We start from the raw sequence: 14,794 nt of genomic DNA, 5'->3' as shown, positions 1-14,794 counted from the left end.
GAAAACCGGCTAATAAGAACTCCTTCTGGGTGGAGAAACCTCACCACAATATCTCTTGCAACAGCAAGAATGAAGTACAGAAATACAGCAAGAGATACAGACAATATGAATGTAAAACACCTTGCTTACCTTCGACTGGTTTCCGTTGACGAAGCAGCAACTTCACGGAAGAACAGCAGCAGCTGACCAGCCGGGGAAGCTCACACGAAGCTTCAGAAACAAAGAGCTCAGCAAAACTCAAGAGCACAGCAGCACTCAGCAGGAAGAAGAGGAAGAAGAAGGGAACAGTAGCTCCTCAATCCCTTTTATAACCTGCGAAGAAGACACAGCAGAAACTAGCCGTTGCTACGCAACGGCTAGGACCTGGACCGATCAGGCTTCAGCCTGATCGGTCTGGGCCTTGCCTGATCGGTCGTGGGGACCGATCAGGCCCTGTGCTGATCGGTCCCCAGACCGATCAGAAGGCTTCACAGAGAGTTGCCCAACTCTCTGTGTGGAATCTGATCGGTCCCTGGACCGATCCCACCTCAGGTGGTAGCGTCCCTGATCGGTCCCCAGACCGATCAGTAAGCCCACAGAACCATGATCGCCTTCTGTTTGTTATCTGATTGGTCACCAGACCGATCAGATACACAAACGTATCACTGGATCGGTCTGCAGACCGATCCAGAGCTTGGTTTTTGCCCAAACCAAGTCCCAAGTCTCCCAAACCAACATCCGGTCAACCTTGACCTGTTGGTACATCATGCTTAGCATCCGGTCACTCCCTTGACCTGCTAAGACTCCTCACCAAGTGTCCGGTCAATCCCTTTGACCCACTTGGACTTTTCTCTTCGTGTCAAGTATCTGGTCACTCCCTTGACCTACTTGACCTTCTCAACACCAGATGTCCGATCATCCTTGATCCATCTGGATTTTCCCTTGCCCGGCTTCACTCACCAGGACTTTCCAACTGCCTGGCTTCACTCACCAGGACTTTCCAATTGCCTGGCTTCACTCACCAGGACTTTCCCACTGCCTGGCTTCACTCACCAGGACTTTCACCTAGCTTCACTCACTAGGGTTTTCACAACTGTCTGGCTTCACTCACCAGGACTTTCCCACTGCCTGGCTTCACTCACCAGGACTTATCCGCCTGCCTGGCTTTACTCACCAGGACTTTTCACATCCGGTCCAGAGAACGAGCTCCCGAGCTCTCTCTGACCACAGTCCAGAGAACGAGCTACCGAGCCCTCTCTGACTTCCACTTTCCAAGTTCCCATACTTGGACTTCTCCGTGCCAAGTCTCCATACTTGGACTTTCTCCCGTGCCAAGCTCCCTGCTTGGACTTTTCCCGTGCCAAGCTCCCTGCTTGGACTTTTCTCGTGCCAAGCTCCCTGCTTGGACTTTTCCGAGTCAGGTCAACCAGGTCAACCTTGACCTAAGGTTGCACCAACAATCTCCCATCAAAATACACCTCTTCTGTTTTTGTCAAACATCAAAATACAACTCGAGTCGGGTCAACCAGGTCAACCTTGACCTAAGGTTGCACCAACAAAAACTCTATCCGCGACTAATGGCTATCGGAAGGCACCTTCAAATGTTAGAAGGCACCTCGTACTATTCATCGAAGGTGCCTTACAACCATGAAAGGCTTCTTCCATAGGACAACTCAGCTAAACACTGATCTCTTCGCGTAGGTGATTCTCTGGCTAACTAGAGTTGAGCTCACCCGAACCCACCTCCGACTTTATCCTCGAGCAGGCTTCTTTCCCGGCTTCTCATTCCTCGAATGCCGCCCACATCCTTCTCGTCCGCTAATGTACTCTTCCGCAGTATCTCGTCCCTTGAATGTATAAAGTCCGTCGACTCCCTTCCAGTGTCATCTTTCTCACTAGCTGCATCTTCCGCTCAACTTCTTGTGTTCCTAAACTCTTACACACATAGACACAATGATCAAATACAACAAGACCTAACTGAACTTAGTTGACCACATCAAACTACCTCGAGCTACTAATAATCTCCCTCTTTTTAATGTACATCATCTCAAGTTCAAGTTAGGGTTAAAAAATACAATAATATAGTAAAGCAATGAATAAAACAAGTTAATTACAAAAATACAAGGATAAAAAAATATGAGAATTAAGCGAGTTGATAAAAATTGCAAATTTCGAAAAAAAAAATAAAAGAATTGTCCTTACTCCCCCTTAACTTGTACGTATTTCTCCACCTTTGATCACATAAAAAAAAACTAAAAATAATATAAATAGTTAGAAAATTTTGATATAAATATCTAGGGGTGCATAACAAGATTTTTTAGTAAGTTGATATTTTTTAGAAATCATTGTCATATTTTTTTAATAATTAATCTTCTGTTTTGAATGAATTAATTTGGAAATTGGTTTATAGGTTCTAAAAATTTTGAAACATTTTTTTTAAGTTAAATAGATAATGTTTGATCAAAATAAAAATTTTCCCAGAAAGATATTATGTAATTTAAGAGAAATGATTTATTTTTGTAATGCAACTAATTTTTGATAATAATTCTTTAAGAAATATTTTTTCTACTCTAAAAATTTTGCTAATTTTCTAAGATGTGGAAAATACATAGTTTAATGGTAGAAAAATAAAAGTTTTAAATTTCTATTTACTTTAAAATTTTAATTTAACAATATATTTTTTGTAAAGTAATTTGTAATAGTTTTTTTAAATTACTCAATAGTAAAAATTCTTTTTTTAAAAAAATTCTGTTTGTAGATTAAATCATCAAATAGTATATAAAAAAATTTAAATTTGAAATACGGGCAAAAGAAGATACTTTTCTAATTTAGACAATTTCTATTCAAAAAAATAAAATTTAATCTGAAAAAGATTTTTGGAACCAAATATAAGTTCCTATCTACTAGATTTATTAAAGATTTTAGAGGTACATAATTTTTAGAGATTTTCTTGATCTATCCCTAGTGATTTCTAATGTATTAGTTGATTCTACTATAATTTTAAAATTTTGATTTTCAACAATTATTCAAATTCAAACATGCATAGTCATTTTATAGTTTTTCTATTTGTGCTTTCAACTTATCATTTTCTACTCTTAGATTATCATACATTATTATGGGGTATGAATTAGCTAAGGTTAGTTTTATCTTAGCATTTTCTCTTTCTAGTTTTACTAAATCCTTGGAGAGTACCTTAATAAATTGAAATGACTTTTCTGGAGGTAAAGCACCTACCTTACTTACCATGTGTTCTGATGTTCCCCCTTTATCGCAGCTTTCTTCTAAATATCCTCCCCCTTCATCAATTTTCATCTCTGAACTACTTTCATCTTCTTCTTCGTGATCGGCTAGTAGAGCTAGTCTGGCGTAGGTCTCGATCTCATACTCGGAGGACGAAGATTCATCCCATGTTGCCTTTAAATTCTTGAGCTTCTATCTTGTTGGTCTTTTGCCATTGTCTTTCTCGTTTTTTAGTTTGGAGCAGCCATTCTTGATGTGTCTTTCTTCTTGGTAATTGTGCCATCGAATCTTCCTTTTGCTCTAAAATTCCTTTTTGGTTTGGGACTTGAATTTATTAGATTTAATAAATCTATTAAATTTCCTTACCAATAATATAATGATGCTTCATCTACATCGATGGATGCTTCAAAGTCTAAATCTAGTCTGCCCTTTTGGGCTTACAGTGCTAGGTTCTGACTTGGTCCCTTTCTTTGTCCTACACATTAAGACTCGTATAATTCAAAAGTAGGAAAAAGATTTTCTAATGTACTTACCTCAAGATATTTGGAGATATAGTAGGAGTCTACTATAGATGTTCATTCTAGTGTTCTTGGGAACACATTTAAAACATACCTTTATGCATCCCGATTAGTTACCATTTCTCCGTGGTTCATTAATCTGGTGATTAGCTCCTTGATTCTTCTGTGTAGATGAGCAACTGATTCACCTTCTACTATCCGGAGGTTGTTGATTTGGTTTTGGAGTAGATCCTCTCTTGCTAGCTTTGCTTCGGACGTTCCTTCGTATAGCTCCAAGAACTTCTCCCTAAGATCCTTTGCTAATTCGTAGGTGCCGATTCTGTTGACTTCCTACGGAGATAGCATGCTCAGCAGATGGAATTCGGCTCGTCTGTTAGCTACGAAGTCGACTTGTTCTTTCTTTATCCATGAATACTCCTCTTTCTTAGCTTTTTGTTGTTCCGTGGGAGCTACAAAATCATATTTCATAATAAGAGAATTTCAAAATCTATTTTAAAAAAAATACCTCCATTAGACGTTTTCATTGAGGGAAGTCTCCCTCGAACTTCGGCGGATAAATGCTCTGTCTGGCCATCGTCTTTGTACTTTAGTCGGCGGTTAATCCTTCTGAAGTGGTTGGGTTCTGATACCAATTGTTAGCGTAGCGGGTCGGCAAGAGAGTGGTGAATTGCCTATATAACAAAACTTAACCTTTTCCAATCTTCCAACTTAGATTAGTAGCATAATTATAACAAAAGAAATTGAATAACTAAAAATAAAAGAGGCTAAGAAATTACTTGGTTATAACGTAGGTGGTTGTTAATCCAAGGCAAATGAAAGCACTAAAAAAGTCTCCTTCATTGAAAGCAGAGAAGTCTCTTATACTCTTTGAACACTCAGAAATAAGGTAGGAAATGAATACTGGAGTTGTTGATTATTTTCTAGGTCTAGACATCTTTTTATAGCCACTGGAAAACTCTATCCGTAACTTGAAGGCACCTCCAATGTGATCCAAGGCGCCTTCCATCGGATAAGCTTTATCCGCTGCAGATAAAACTCTATCCATGGCTAATGGCTATCAGAAGGCACCTTCAAAGCCTGAAAGGAGCCTTCGTACTATTCATCGAAGGCGTCTTCCATAGGGCAACTCGGCTAAATGCTGATATCTTCACGTAGTTATTCGTGTAGGTGATTCTCCAGCTAACTGGAGTTGAGCTCACCTGAACTCAACTCCGACCTTTTCCTTGAGCAAGCTTCCTTCCCGACTTCTCATCCCTTGAACGCCTCGCACGTCCTTCTAGTCCGTTGGAGCATCTCATCTTTCTGATGAACCGAACCCGTCAACTCCCTTCCCGTGCCATCATTCTCGCTAGCTGCATCTTCCACTTGACTTCTTGTGTTCCTAAGCTCCTGTACACTTAGACACAAAGATCAAACACAACAGGACCTAACTGAACTTAGTTGACCATATTAAAACTACCCCGGAGTACTAACAAAAAATTTAAAAAATTGTCACTCATTAGATTGCTCTAAATCTATTTATTACACAAAATTCTGATGTGAAGCTCCGTGCAAAAATAGAATCTAAAAAATTCTAATGCATTGTAGCGTCTTGTATTATACATCTTTGAATTGAGAGTGAGGGATGAACTCTTCGCTTACTATTGGTGGAAATGCCAACAATATAATCTAATTTTTTTTCCGATTGATTCAAATTTCAAATTTTGGGCAATTTAATTGTTTGATTTTGATACATGAATACCTGCAAATTCTTAATTCTTCTTTCATTTTTAACAAAAAGATGATTATGCTCATCATGGATGGTGCCTCTCACAGTCCGTGTCTGAATAATGTGAAGGGAGATAAATTACAGGAGTCAGCTTATAACTGCCCGTCAAGTGGTTAGGGGTGGGAAGAGTTTTTTCCCAAGAGCATGTGCCCGTCAGAATTTGATCTCTGTTGACATTGTAGTAAATTTGTTATCCTCTAATCAACTAAGTACCCCGTGATGACTTAGGCCTTCTTTAAACTTTATGAATGCCATTTTTCAACAATAACAAACCTAAAAGATTATTACAAAGGATGTTAATGTCAAAATAATGTATTAAAAATAAGTTAATGTGTTTAAGATGGTAATGATGAATAAATGCATACAAATATTAGAACAAAAAAATATTAATTAAACAAGTAATATCTTTGTCTCATTATTCTCCTGTATCCATGGATGCTGCTTGAATTTCATCAATCTGTTCAACACTTGTGCAACTTCTTTCATGGTGGGCCTTTCTTCTCCACTAATTTTTAGGCATTGCTTGCAAAGATCACTGAGTTCTTGAATTAGTTGTATATCTCCTTCATTTTTTACTTCATTGTCCAAGATCTCATAATGTCGATTGTCCTTCATAGACAAAAGAAAAGTCGATGCAAGATTTCTCTCTTGTCGAGAGTCTTCAAAATAAATTGCCTTTTTACCTGTCAATAGCTCAAGAAGAACGACACCAAAACTATAGACATCGCTTTTATCAGTTAGTTTGCATGTTTGAAGATACTCAGGATCTAGATAACCACAAGTTCCTTGCACCAAGGTTGCAAGCTGATTTTCATCTTTAGGCACTAGCTTTGAAGCTCCGAAATCTGAAACTTTAGCCATGTAGTTTTCATCCAAAAGTATGTTGGAAGACTTCACATCTCCATGAATGATTGGAGGTGAAGCTGTTGAATGCAAGTAGGCCAATGCATCAGCAGAGTCATAAGCAATCCTTAGGCGAGCACTCAAGGAAAAGGGAGATATCTTGCTTTTTTCGTGGATTAGATGATGAAGGGTTCCATTGGGGACATACTCATAAACCAATATAGGAACCTCCACTTCAAGGCAACAACCTAAGATCTTGACTATATTTTTGTGGTTGATCTGTGACAAGATAAGCATCTCTTTTCCATATTCATTTTTTTGGCTCTCATCAATAAACTTTGATTTCTTTATGGCAATGACATGACCATCTTCCAAAATTCCTTTATAAACAGTCCCATGCCCTCCACGCCCAAGGACTCTAGTCTCATCAAATTTATTTGTTGCCTCTTCTAGTTCGTTTATCTTGAATATCTTAAATCTAAGGCCTTGCTTTCCTTTGATTTCTTCTAGTAATTTCCAACCTCCATGTTCTTTAAAATGTTGTTGTTTCGCCTTCACATATTTCTTTCTTTCGTATATCATAAAGATACACATGCTACTGATTAACAAAAGGACTATGCTACTTGTTATACCTACAAAAGTGAGTACAAATGGGAGAATTAGCAAAGAGGAATAGATCCAGGGAATAAATATATGTTCACAGTTCTACATATGTAAGTACAAAAGTGAGGTATTATAAAAATAGAAGAAATTGATATACAAATAAAAGAACTTTATGATGATGCATTTATAAAATATTCCCTATCACAAATATGATAGTAACGAGGGTGATTTGGTTGTACTCAAGCGTGTGCACTGTTAACTATTATCTCCACTTGCCAAGCAATTAGACAAGCAAATTTTCTTATCAGATAGCAAAACTTGACATGATCAAATTGGAAAAAGAAAGGCCACCAACATTAACCCAATACCTCTTAATAACTAAGGACGTCGGAATGTGCATGCAAAGACAATCTTCCACCTCAGCACAAAGGGTATTGTCACTCTCGAAGAGCCCTAACCAATTTTGGTAACCTTTTAAGGTTGCTCATGGTAGGTTGAATTTTGATCTTGTTGAAGGTATTAGCAAGAGGTCCTTTTTGGCTACTTATATTTTACTTCTTCGAGTATCTCTATGATCCTATTTCACTTGTTAAAAGTGATTTATGTTTTCAAGTAACTCATCCTTAAAGCCTTTTGAATCTCAAGCTTAAAATGGCTTCATAGTAGAGCTTAGCCTTAGTCGACCTCAAAGCCACTTTTATCATTTTGGTTGTTTGAGAATGGGCAATGTCCTAAATCTAGATAAGGATATGGATCTTAGACAGTCTAGATAACTTTGTATTGTTGCTTAGAACAAATATATTCTTGATCCTATCTTGTTGAAGACATTAGAGAGAGCAATATCATAGGTCTTCTAAAATTGATTTCATTTATTCATCTCCAAAATCCTATCTCGTCAGTCGAAATCCCTCTAGTTATGCTTATATAACTCATATTTTAGCCTTCCATGTGTATTCGAGCTCAGATGATGGACAATATAAATTGAGCATAAAGGTGTGAGGATCTTTGAACTCATGGATGATCATCAAGTTTAATGAAGGAACCAAAGAGATGTGAACCCAATATTTAATTGAGTGTTATAATCTTAGATTTATTTGGATTGAATTGTATTAATATTTTGATTGCCTAGGTAAATATTGTTAGAAATGTGAATGGAATAAAGAAATGGAAAAGAAGAGACTATATTGTGCATGAATTGTTAGTCCCACATTAGGAGTCTCTTAGTTTTATTGTTGGTTTAGATTATAGCACATGCATTGATGTTGTGAACATTTGTATGAAAAGAGGTGCTCTTTCTTATGAGTGGGTGCGCAAGAGTGAAAATCCATAGTTTGGATTTGGACTAAACTAAGTTGACTCGTGGGAGAGCACAACTAGCATGGGTCGAATGTCGGACCGATTTAGGCAAAATTTGCCAAAGTGAATGTACAACATTTTGCCACCTGAATATCTTTTTCTACCCGCTCAAGAATGCAACAGAAACATTAAGCTCATTAATGGTAATTCTATAATGTCTCAATAATAATAGCTAACATTAAATCCATTAATAACGATTTTGTAACATCTCGATAATAATGGTGGACATTAAATTCATTAATGATAATTCTGTAACGTCTCAACAATAATGGCTGGTATTAAATCTATTAATGGTGATTCTATAACATCTCGACAGTAATGACCTACATTAAACCTAACATTGAATGGTCATAACTTGATCATTCATTGTAATCAGGGATGAGCCCTCGTATATAAGGAGGCTAGATCTTGAGCAAAGAAAGAAAAGAAAGCAATAATAAAAGAATTTCTCCACATTTGTTTCTCGATTCTTTCCTTTCAGTCGTGTGAAAAAGAAAAGGGAAGGGAGTCTAAGGAAAAAAAAAAGTGGTGGCTAGTCTCTATCTTGTTGAGAAGAATAAAAGAATGTTATCATCACACATATCACCAGGTTAGAGGTTGAAGCGTTGTGATATAACATTGATAGTTTGAGATACATGATTATCATTTCGATTTTGAGAAGTCTGTGGCTAGAGTTCGTAACAATTTCAAAGATTTATTGTATCGATGATTGATGCATCATCAATCAAGATATAATATTTAATTTCTATGAACATGTAAAATTTACATGTGTTTTATTTTTATAAACTTTCTATGTACCTAAATATATGTTAATTAATAATGGTTAAGATAGAATTTGATAATATTTTATAATTTACGCGTAGAGAGGAAGAAGAAGAAGAAGAAGAAGAAGAAGAAGAAGAATAATAATAATAATGTAGAAGAAGAAGAATGAAGAAGAAGAAGAGTAAGATTATGCATATGCTTACATATCGTCAACGTCGCGGCTAAGGGGAGCGTTGCTCTCGGCAAGCATGTTCCGTTGATGGGGTTGCCATGGCTCCCCCGCGGGCAAAAGCACTCGTACTTGCCCGGCAAGTTTCGGCAGATCCCCGTGCACGGCTTCCTATCTTCCTCGCCGGCGCACTCGTCGATATCTGCAATTAATCGATCGACGATCAATATAATCGACCTGCGAATGGCATGCATGTAAAGATAATAGGAGAGAGAGAGATGTAGGTGTGGCTAATTAACCTTGGCATCCATTTGGGAGATAAGGATTCCCTTTGTAGCCGCCGGTGCAATTGCAGAGGTAGCCCTTGCCGTTAACAGAGTCCAGGCACTCGCTGTTGTCGCTCTTGCACGCGTAGGAGCTCGCGTTGCGCCTGGCCTGCGCGCACGTCTCCGTCTGGACCGTCCAGTCCAACATCAGTGGCACTCCTCGGCCGCTGTTGATCGCCAGGAAGTCGTCCGTGGTGATGAAGGACGCCCGGAACTGGAACGCCTCTGCCTCCATCAGCACTGCGTAGCTGCAACGGGTGAAGTTGTAGATATGTGAAGTGTTGAAGTCGGCGTCGAAGGACACCTCGTAGTACTGAAGCCCCCTAGGGATGGCCGTCTGGCAGCACCCGATGCCGGCGCAGGTGTCGTTGCTCAGGCTTCCCTCGCTGTGGCATACTGCCACGCAGCCGGTCTGGTAGCCGCCGACGCCTTCCGTACTGCCCTTGTCGCCTTCGATGTAGGCCAGGGTCTGGCAACCAAGGACGGTGAACTTGTTGAGGGTGTCGGAGAAGGTGTAGGCGTCGGCCATTTGGAGGTACCAGAAGTTGCTGGAGATGGAGTCGGTGGTGGGGTCGTAGCACTGGGAGGAGATTTGGTTCAGCAGCCGGGCGCGGCCCTGCGCCAGGAAGATCTCCGCAATCTCGACGTCCCCTTGGAAAGGCACCTCGCCGGTGCCGTCACTTGTGCGGTTGCAGTCGAGGGTGAAGCTGTCGTTGATGGAGCAGTTGCGGCCGATACCGAACGGGTACGGGATATCGACGGCGCCGCACGATGAGGGGCAGCCGGGCAGTGCCTCAGAGGCTGCCGGCAGTGGCATGGCAGCCAGCTCGAGCAGAAGCAGGGAAAGCAGCAAAAGCATGATTTTGCTTTAAGTTTCTGCGTGCTGCAATTAATCCCGATCCTTGCTTTGTCGGAGGATTTATGGTTTGGTGGAGTGGAACAAATTAAGCAGCTGGTTGGAATGATCCAAGAGAAGAAATTGTAAAAAACTGGGCGTTGGCATTGTGAGAATCGCAGCAGGGCGACGCGTCCGAGGTAATACCACTTGTCGATCAGAGACGGCAACATAATAAATTAACAGGAATACCTACATCTTATGCTTCCATTGCTAAGGATGGGACGGCTGATTAACAAGAATTGCTTCAACTCATGCTTTCCTTTCCCTCGACTGCTCTGCACTTTTGTGTATGGTGATGTAGACGATATGAGGAGGTGAGTGCAAGTTATGTGCCCAAATTTGATAGATGAAAGTTGCACCAATTTCTTCAATGTTCCAAGAGGCATCAAAGGGTGCTGAGGATTAAAAAAGATCCTCTTCTGCATTCGCTATTTGCAGTTTGCTAATTTACCTCCGTGGGATCTATTGACGGGTACGTTGGAGGCGAGCATTTAACCTTTTGCACAAAAGAGACATCAAAGGGTGCCCTAGGGCATAGTTGAGTTGGTCACTGATACGGGATGTTAAGGGCAGATCCAGATATGACGTGACAGCCAAAGTCAAGATGACGTGATAGTCAAGATCAAGGGGAGGTGGCAGCCAGCGTGTCACTTTCAATATGACTTTGCTCTTCGCTCGGCTTTAAGGCCTTCATAATGAGGACGACCGGCCCAAAAGCCAAATGGACCTAAGGGAACTAGTGCCCCATTTCAGTCTTAAGACATCTATTATATATCCGATCATTCAATAGCTGACCGAGTTTAAAAGAAGTCTAACCAACCATAGATCTTGTCAGCCATAAATTCAATTGAAGTAAGGGGACCCAGTTGTTGGTCTCTTGACGGCCGACTAGAGGAGGAAAAGGGGGGGCTAAATAGCCTTGCAATTACAATCAAAATACCTTTCTCTTCCTTTCGACGTTAACTTCGACAATTAAAAATAAATGCAATAGCCAAAAGAAATACGAGGCAAGAAGGTTACTTGATTTGCAACCGAGAAAGTTACTAATCCAAGACAAATGAAGCTATTTAAGTCAACTCCTTCGACACGAGTCAGATGCGGAGAAACCTCGTACAATATGTTAACAACTCATGAACAATAAAAATTACAGGAAAGATTCAGGTATAATTAAAGTGTTGTTAGAAACTAGATGAACCAGGACTCTATTTATAGTCCGTTCGTCAAATCTATCTATTGATGTGTGGCAGGCTCCAGGCGCTTGGATGGTAATCTGGGTGTCTCCAGCGTGACAAATTTTATATCTACGCAATGGCTTCGCAACTGTGCTAGGATAAGGTTTTCTCCACTTTCGGGTGCCTAGACTGATCCGAGTAGCAAGACCATTACTGACATGGATCCAAAAGTGATCCGCGCTGCAACAGATTGAAAAGGGTGCCTCGCTGGCACTGTGTGAGTCTGGGCGCTTAGACTAGATGGTCTGGGTGTTCGATAGTCCGGGTGTCCGGACTAGTTAGTCCAGGCACCTGGACCAGTTAGTCAAATGTTGATTCGTCTAGAGTCTTCTCTGGCCGCTTGGGTAATCCTCCGACCTTCTAGAATTGAGCTCACCCAAATCCAACTCTAGCCTTCTCCTCAAGCAGTCTCCCGCTTCGGCTTCTTGTCCCTCGGAAGCATTGCGCACGTGTCCTTCTCGTTCCACTGGTGTACTCTTCCACAACTTCTCGTTGCTCAGATGCACCAAGCCCATCAACTCGATTCTTATGCTATCCTTCTCATCCGTCTCATCTTTCGCTCAACTTTTGTGTTCTTAAGTCCCTACACACTCAAATACAATGTAAAACAATACGCAGAGCTTAACTTAATTTGGTTGACTACATCAAAACCAACACAGGTTACTTACAATCTCCCCTTTTTTGTTGTGAATCAACTCAAGTTAAGTTAGGGTTAAACCAAAACAGTAGACTACATGAATGATAGTGGGGTCAGACAGCGGACGTGGTCGGAAGTCAAGCCCTTGGCATGGTAAGAAGTCAAGCCCGTGTGGCGGTCAGAAGTCAAGCTCACGTGGCGGTCAGAAGTCAGACCTACGTGGTGGTCAAGAGTTTGGCCTACATGGAGGTCAAGAATCCGGCCTACATGGAGATCAAAGGGGCAGGTTACAAGATGATCTTAGTCAGGCACAAGTGCTAGTCCGAGATTAGACCTACGCGTCGAGTAGGAACTCGGAAGCAAGGATACAGGTCAAGATTTATAGACTTGTGGCACAGGATACCTGGACCAAAGCGTACAAGTCGGGATGTGCAAATCCAGGATACAAGTCAGGACTTATAGCCTTGCCGTATATAACACAAGAACTAAAACATACAGGTCAGGATGTGCAAAATAAGGATACAGGTCAGGACTTATAGTCTTGCGGTACAAAACACAGGAACTGAAACGTACAGGTCGGGAGTGCCAACCAAGGATACAGGTCAGGATTTATAGCCTTGAGGCATAGAACACATGGACCAAAGCATGCAGGTCGAGATGGGCTAGATAAGGATACAGGTCGGGATTTTGACATAGGACACATGGATTAAGGCATACAGGTCGAGACAGACAGAATCAGACTAAGGCGTATAGGTCGGGACAGACAGAATCGGACTAAGGCGTACAGGTCGGGATAGACGGAATCGAACTAAGGCATACAGATCGGGACAAATGGAATCGGACTAAGGCGTACAGGTCGGGACAGATGGAATCAGACGGAGGCGTACAGGTTGGGACGCAGGATAAGTGGAACCAAACCAAGACATATAGGTCACGATACAAGGTAAGGCAGGTCAGGAGTTCACAAGGCAGGACACGTAGGGCAGGGTTGGGTGTACAGATCTGGATTGGTGAAGCGACAAATGCAGGTTAGGAAATATAGGTCTACACCCCACAAAGCGAGGCCGGCAAGCATAGGAACCCAGTCCAGGGTTAACAGATCGGGGTAAGCATACACTACACGACAAGCAAGTCAGGGAATCATAACAACCTGTCAAGGAATAATCACTGCTTTTCAGAGAATATGCTAACGGTCTGGTGCTCACCACCCGTTGATTCCTTCATAAACCAATAGGAGGACACCACGTGTCATATACCGTCAGACAAAGCCTGACATCCGACATTTCCTGACACTCGTCAGACTCCAGAAACATCCCTTGCAGTATAAAAAGGGAAGTTTTGTCCTTTACGCAGGTACGCTCACTCGTCTTTTCAGACTCATCTTTCACTTTTAGTCCTTTCACTGTGCTTCTGGGGAAAAAGTACCTGACTTGAGCGTCGGAAGGCCTGACCTGGGGACTTTTCCCCTGGTTCTTGGTCTCTAACGTGAGGCGGCTTGTCTGAGTGTGCGCAGGGTCCTTACTTCATCATCTCCGTCATCACCCCCTGTCATCCACTCGTGTGGGCCCTTCCGGTGGGTGCCAGATCGACCAGGCTTCGCAACGACTTTCCGTCAACCTTGAGGACAGTGCGGCCCGCCTCTGTCCGACTCAGCTTCCAGACGGGATCAAATTTGGCGTCGTTCTCAGATAGCAGCCTTGTCAAATCCAGTCGCCAACATCTCAGCTAAGCCAAAGCATCGGTGAAGAGGGGGTCAGTACTAAAATCCCCCACGTAAGGCATTGCGGGGAGGATTCACTGCCAGCAAGTCACTCCACAGCAGAAGGGAACTTGAGGAAAAAATACTTATCCTTCCAAGACGGATTAAAGGAGGGAATAGGACAGACGAAGGTAGTCCTAGTGCGAGCCTGGAAGCAGAATAAACCTTCACTGTGCTGGCGGGGAGTGAAGAAATAGTAGAACAGACGGGCAGACCAGGAAAGTTCACAAACCTCGCATAAAATCATGAAGCCGTACGGAATCTTTATAGAATTGGGAGTCAACTGGCCCATAGAAATTTTGAAATAACGGCTTACGTCGGAGAGCAAGGGATGAATGGGAGGCGAACCCCCGCTACGAATTGTTCCTTATAGAAGGTGACATAACCTATTGGAGGAGGAGAGGCCTGATGCAGTGTGTTGGGAATAATGATATGCATGTCGTTTGAGATTTCATAGTTGAAGCGAAGATCATCCATATCCATGTCATCGAAAGTAGAGACTCCAGGAGGGTAGATAATGTTAGGAAATGTCATGAGGAGGACTTAAATGGAAGCTAGGAACAAGAGGAGGAGGCAGGGGGCAGAGGACACAAGGAGTCAAGGAGCCAGAGAAAGCAAGGAGGCGAGAGCAAAAGAAAGAAGCAGACAAAAAAGTTACATGAAGAAACAGCGGAGACCTATTTATAGCCGATATCCACAAG

The 14,794-nt window shown here is 41.6% G+C and overlaps 1 protein-coding gene across 1 annotated transcript; it reads right to left on the bottom strand.

Annotated features, from left to right (window-relative positions):
- Positions 1-5,895: 5,895 nt before the first annotated feature.
- LOC121998064 (putative wall-associated receptor kinase-like 16) lies at positions 5,896-10,426 on the bottom strand. The gene is made up of 3 exons (XM_042552806.1): positions 9,541-10,426; positions 9,276-9,443; positions 5,896-6,980 (listed from the first exon to the last, which is right to left on the bottom strand). The coding sequence occupies exons 1-3, from the start codon at positions 10,424-10,426 to the stop codon at positions 5,896-5,898; spliced, it is 2,139 nt and encodes a 712-aa protein (XP_042408740.1).
- Positions 10,427-14,794: the final 4,368 nt, after the last annotated feature.

This window comes from Zingiber officinale, chromosome 1A (genome assembly GCF_018446385.1).
Source record: "Zingiber officinale cultivar Zhangliang chromosome 1A, Zo_v1.1, whole genome shotgun sequence".
Taxonomy (NCBI): Eukaryota; Viridiplantae; Streptophyta; class Magnoliopsida; order Zingiberales; family Zingiberaceae; genus Zingiber; species Zingiber officinale.
This window is presented reverse-complemented; position numbering and strand designations above follow the sequence as displayed.

Bases quoted from the DNA above. Each gene is read 5' to 3' on its own strand.
- LOC121998064 (XM_042552806.1), bottom strand. From the start codon at position 10,426: ATGCTTTTGCTGCTTTCCCTGCTTCTGCTCGAGCTGGCTGCCATGCCA. The intron at 9,444-9,540 runs GTTAATTAGCCA...GATTAATTGCAG, and splicing joins TCTCCCAAATGGATGCCAAG to ATATCGACGAGTGCGCCGGC. The intron at 6,981-9,275 runs GTAAGCATATGC...TCACTTTTGTAG, and splicing joins AGCCGCGACGTTGACGATAT to GTATAACAAGTAGCATAGTC.